At 33.7% G+C, this 5,946-nt stretch overlaps 1 protein-coding gene across 1 annotated transcript in view; it reads left to right on the plus strand.

Annotated features, from left to right (window-relative positions):
• The window catches only part of LOC109844412 (probable acyl-activating enzyme 16, chloroplastic), a 4,889-nt gene continuing 392 nt past the window's right edge, over positions 1,450-5,946 (plus strand). Inside the window, exons 1-4 of the mRNA XM_020413421.1 lie at positions 1,450-4,449; positions 4,877-4,962; positions 5,485-5,630; positions 5,873-5,931. Coding sequence (XP_020269010.1) covers positions 4,350-4,449; positions 4,877-4,962; positions 5,485-5,630; positions 5,873-5,931 — 391 coding nt within the window. The 5' untranslated portion in view covers positions 1,450-4,349. The remainder of the gene's footprint in view (positions 4,450-4,876; positions 4,963-5,484; positions 5,631-5,872; positions 5,932-5,946) is intronic.

Here is a 5,946-nt window from a genome sequence, read left to right on the forward strand (position 1 = left end):
TAAATAAAATAATATGCAATGCAATAATTACAAAAATAATCACAATCCGAATATACAAGATTTTTTACTGGTTTGGATAAACAGTTCTATATTCACTCTTTCTTCTCGAAATGGGGCTTCCTCACTATGTGAAAGTTCTTTGAATCACACAGTCGGTTCAGGTGGCTTACAAGATCGAAACCTAGTTTCTCCCAAACTAGTCATCTAACCTAAGCTTTTCATACAGGAGTAACTCTAGGCCCAGCTAGTGAATAAGTCTTCAATTCAAATATGGTTTGAGTGAGCCTTAAACCCTCAATTCACCCTGTCTTGAGTATGTCATAAAAAATAATTTTAATACAAAATATTAAATATTAACTAGATGCAATACATAAAGATCTTATAGCCCTTTGATTGTGCAAACCATTCTTCGAAGGATATAAGCAAAGTTCAATGAAGAACAGTGATGAAGTTCAAGGGCAACACTCCTTGAAGGTTGACAGTCGAATGATGAAAACAACGTCTAGGATACTTTTTCAAAAGCCTGAGCAAGATCCTTTCTTCTAAGTTGAACCCCCCCTCCCCTCTTTCCTTTTCTCTCTCCCCCCTCTTTCTTTTTCTCTCTCAATTAGGTTAGGAACCTCTGCTGAAAAACGTGAGGAAAGAGCCCACATACTACTAACAATGAACGGTTACTTCTAAAAATAAATCAGAAATCTAAAATCAGCCATTTAACATCGATGGTTGAATTTAACCATCGATGGTTAGTTCATCACCAATCAATGATTTGAATGTTTATGGACGCTTGCGCCATCTATAATTGATAGTACGATCGATGATCTACAGATCAAATTGAGAGATTTTTGAAAAGCTACTATAATAGCGATTTTGACAACCGATTTAGAAGTTATGGCTTGTAAGTTTTTGTCTCGGTATATGTCTCAAACTTGTTGTTAACTGTTTCAACGTTATTTAACTAAAACATTAATATCTACAACTATAAGTCTCCAAATTGAGTTTCATTTATTCTTGTGGATTTTTTAGAATGATACAGACACTCCCCTTTGCTCAAACATGATTTCATTCTTGATATTTTTCCAGAATCGGATATTATTAACTTATTGTCTTGCTCTTTTCAGTATCGAACTTGATTCTAACCACTAGTAGAAAAATGAACAAACTAGATGGAACAAACTAGACAGAATTTTTTTCCATCTAGTTTGAGGCAAACTAGACAGAAAAATCCGTCTAGTTTATTCCGTCTAGTTTGAATTAATCTAGACGGAAATTTTAGTCTAGATTGACAAACTAGACCATTTTTTATTTTTTTTTAAAATGAACACTCAAACTTGACGGAATTTCCATAGCCTCCCCTCATTTTTTTTTTCATTTCCCCGCTTATTTTTTCCATTTCTCCGCCTCTTTGTTTCTCCAATTCTCCCCTCTCCATCTAAAACCCCCCAAAGCCTCCGTCGCCTACCGCCTCGCCCACGAGCACCGCCTCCCCGCCGCCTACGATGACGCTGTCGACACCCTCCTCTTCCTCCGCGATTTTGCGTGATTTCGGGTGGTCTTGGGTGGTTTTTCCAGGTTAAACTTAGTTAACCAAAGAAAAATCGGAATCAAAGATTGCGAGCTTGAAAAGCATGCTAATTAACCTATAGTTTAATTTAGAGCAAAATGTTATGAGAAGCTAAAGCATCTTAATAATTTGTATCCGATAACCAACTTTATGTTAAATTCGATTACTTTTTTTTATGAAAGAGATTGAGAGTATCCCCTAGCAGGAATAATATCTTGATGAAAACCATGCCTACTACGAGTTTAAAGTTCGCGGTTGAGAATATGACACTGTAATTGGGTATTCGTGCACATTTAGACTTTTAACAGCTCACAGCTCACCTAAAGAACCAAGTCTGATTTTAAGTATAAACAATAAAGAAGATTATCAGCCAGTTTCTTACATAGTTTGATTGAGTCAACGAGGTAGACATTAATTTTTATACAAGTTTGTTAAATGACATTGCCATCTAATTTATCATGGGAAAAAATGGAACTAGTTACAAATAAGTTCATAGATATATGCAAATGTGCAAATATTCCTCCAGAGTAGCAGGCTCCTAATTAACGAAATTTATGTAATTTATGATCAAATTAAAGATTGTTGATCAAATTAAAGTATCGGGAAAGTATCGGGGCTGACATGAACTCACCTCAGTTCAACATAGGCAAAGGAAGTGGATATAAGTTTTGGTGAATTACATTGTCATTTCCATGTCATGATTTATTCCTAATTTCTTAACCCATCTTGTGGAAATTAGATTTATAGGTGAAATAACTATTTTCCGATTTTTCTGTAACTTGACACCAACTTGGCCAATGGCACAAGTCTCTTGCATTTCAAGAAGCAAAAGATATAATCTTTCTTCTCTGAGTTATTTGATCTTGAGTTATTTCACTCTCATCAACTGGTTACCCTATAGTACTAGTCTCTTTCACTAAGTCCTTAATTAGTGATTTGTGTATATAAATTTGGAAATAGGTCAATAAACTTAGATAATAGAGGTCATATATCACATGGAAAATTCTTCAATAACGTGAACAGAGTCTATTGTCAGTGGATGAATGAGCTATCCAGTGGGATGCCCCTTAAATAACATATACTTCTCACTTGGTTTCTGATTCGTGCAGTGATTATCTCCTGGTATCACAATTGCTACCGTTACCGCTAGGCAAATTGCACACAATGGTTATGACAACTTTTGTAGCGAACTTATAGCCTTTTTATTGCAAACAAAATAGTGTCAATTTCTTTGTTGTTGCATCTTCGAGTTCTGAAACCAAATCCTTAACTTTGTAACTGCTCTGAAACCAAATCCTTAACTTTTGTAACTGCTTCAAAAACTTGCATTAGCTTTGTATTAGTATGTTAGGAGACTTAACGGAATGTGTTGTTCTTCAAGTATTTAGTATCATTTATATTTATGTTGCACGCGATGTTTAATGTTGAGTTTTGGTTTGCAGTATATTTTGTTGTTAGCAATGGTATTCTAAATCTAATAATAATCCATTTGAGATACAAAATCACAGGACATGAAACTAAGACAAATTTGGGAAATGCATGATGGTTTGAAATTCAAACCAATAAATGGCCATCCATTGACTTAAATACCAAAGCAAAGGATAAGTCGTTTTTGGCTAACTGTATACAATTTTATTTTGAATTCTGAATTGGAATCTCAGTGAGAGTTTGAAATTCACAATGGCTTCTGTTTGATTATAAAACTTACCGAGTTGGTAATATGATTTTTCCTGCCTAATTCTCGCTCTTACATCAGCACCACATCCAAAGTTGTCACGAAAGAAGGAAAACTTAAAAAACAAAAAAAAGAAAAATGATTAATATGCACTCTCGCTACATTTTGGTGTAGTATTTATAAATATCTTTTAAAGCTTCTTACCATTAGTTCATTTAATACTAGAATATGTTATGTGATACTTGAACGCAAAGATGCGACTCATATGATGTTTCTTCATGAGTCTTTAACTTTATAACTGTAACAGAAGAGCTATGTGAAAATGCTTGCTCTATCTTTTGTATATGTCCTTTGTGCATTCCACTGCTTATAACTCCATATTTCAATTTATTTTAAGAAAATTAATGGTGAGTACTGCATGCTTTGTCATTGTCAGTAAGAATGATATTCCTATTTATGAAGCTGAACTGGGGTCTGCATTTAAAGTATACTTTCTGTTCCTTGACTGATCGTCTGCATGGAATTTCTTTTATATTTACTTTCATTATGTGGAAAAAAATCTGTTTACACTCAAGTGTCTGAGAATTTTTTTCATTTACTCCTATTATTTTAATTAGTCATTTTGTTATGAAAAATTCAAATGTATATTTTTGCTTATTTTCCTTACAGTGGTGCTTAAGTGCGCTTTGAATGAGCTAACAGATTTTGCAACTTCATCCCTTTGATTTTCATAAGCCATTTATGGCCTTGCTGTTGCAACTAGGAACCTGTTTTGTGCTTATCAATATTGTACTGATGTTATCTGTTGTTATGAGGAGTTGAAGAGCCTGCTCACACTAATGATCATTTTCCTCTTTACCTTGTTCATCAAAGCCGATTCCCTAAGACTATCATTTCTGTTGGGTCCACATTTTGTTTTCCCTTATGTATTTATTATTTTGACTTCTTGCACAATTCTTCTCTGCTTGTAGTGTTTCACTTTTTTTCCTTGGATTTTGTTGACATAAAAATGTTTATTTGCCTTGTAATATTGACAGGACATAACTAGAAATGTGCTCATTCTTCTGTAAGTATTAAATGTCTCTAGAATAAATAAAGCTTGATATACTTCTAATGTCCAAAGAGTTTCTGAATATTGGTGGACCTCAAATAGTTTTGAAGGCAATTGACAGGTTCAATGATCTGGTGGTGTCCGTTTATGTCACTGCTGGTCATATCCTAATAAATCTATATTTTCCCACTTGATAGTTCCTGTAGATTATTTCCTGAAGTTTATGAAGAGTCTAGGTTATGTATATGTTTATTCTTATATCCTTGCAGAATGTATGAGAGTGACAGTCGAATTCAAGTTTGTTCTGAAGTGATGTTGCTAATTATGATACATACTGTGTAAAAGATCCTCCAAATGAACAAATGCATGCACTCACACAAATACAAGAAAGTATTGATGTTTACACAGACACTAAACAAATAGAGAGTTCTGTCGAAATTGTCTCTTTATACTACGTAGATGACTCATATTCTTTTGATAGTCTCCACATTAAGAGTATTTTGTAGTTCTAAAAGGTGTAATTGTACTATCTAAAATGCAATATATAGTTTCAGCATTCTTTTGTTTTCTTTGACCTACCACGCCATACACACTAGATTGATGCTTCTTCATGATCTGCGTAATGAGGATCGAATAAAAAGCTTCTTTGAAGAGGTTCATGAACTTTATATAAAGGTAATATCACTACTACCTATTTTTATGGTTGCATTCTATCAATTCCTTTCATGAGATTCATTTAACAGTAACATTGAGCTTTGGACATGGATATGGAGCATCATAATGAATACTTGGATTAGGCAAATCTTAAAAGAACCTAGATTTTACACAAGAGCGCACACACAATGGTCCTGTCAGCCGTCAGCATTAAATCCTGAAGGAAAACACATAATTGACAACCAATACCAAATTACCAACACATATTTACAGCCTTACCATTTTAATGATAAATATCTAATAGTTGATTTCCTTATATTTTGTGACTAAAGAATATACTCTTTGAATTTTTTTTCCTTTTTTTTCTTCAACGTTTGACACATTTGAATAAATATATGATAAAAGGATTTGTTTTTCACTTCTTTTATTATTGCCACATGGGTTCTAAGATATCCCATAAACTTGAGCTTTCCTCCTTTGTAATGATTTCACGTATTATGTAAATGTGCAAATATCCATGTTTAACTGTGCATAATTTTATAGGATCAACGTCGTCTTGGTGCTCTAATTTTGCCAACCCAGGATGAAGTTGTAGCCTTGGCAAAAAAGTTGTCAATTCTGAATGGTGATGCTGCTGAGCTCAGTAAAGGGAAGATATTGAGTCTGTTGTATGATGAATTAAGAAGATGGTAAAGATGCTTCTTTATGTATTTTGTTTAATTGCTCCTAATTTCAACTAATATTCTTGACTTGAACTGCACTATGACGAGGTTATATATATGTTCCTTATAAATTTCTCATAATTTCAGATTTCTACTTTTGTGATTGAGTATCAACATATCCTCCTGGATAATTTTGAGGATCATTAGCTTGTAAGTTTTCAATTAAAACCACCCCTAGCATCTTACCCAATGCTCTCTTCTTACTGCAGGACGTTAGATTGTTCGTTTCAAATTGGACCAGTATTGATAGTAGAAGAACCATTCACAGGAAGTTCTTAATGTC

This window comes from Asparagus officinalis, chromosome 6, assembly GCF_001876935.1.
Source record: "Asparagus officinalis chromosome 6, Aspof.V1, whole genome shotgun sequence".
In the NCBI taxonomy this organism is placed as follows: Eukaryota; Viridiplantae; Streptophyta; class Magnoliopsida; order Asparagales; family Asparagaceae; genus Asparagus; species Asparagus officinalis.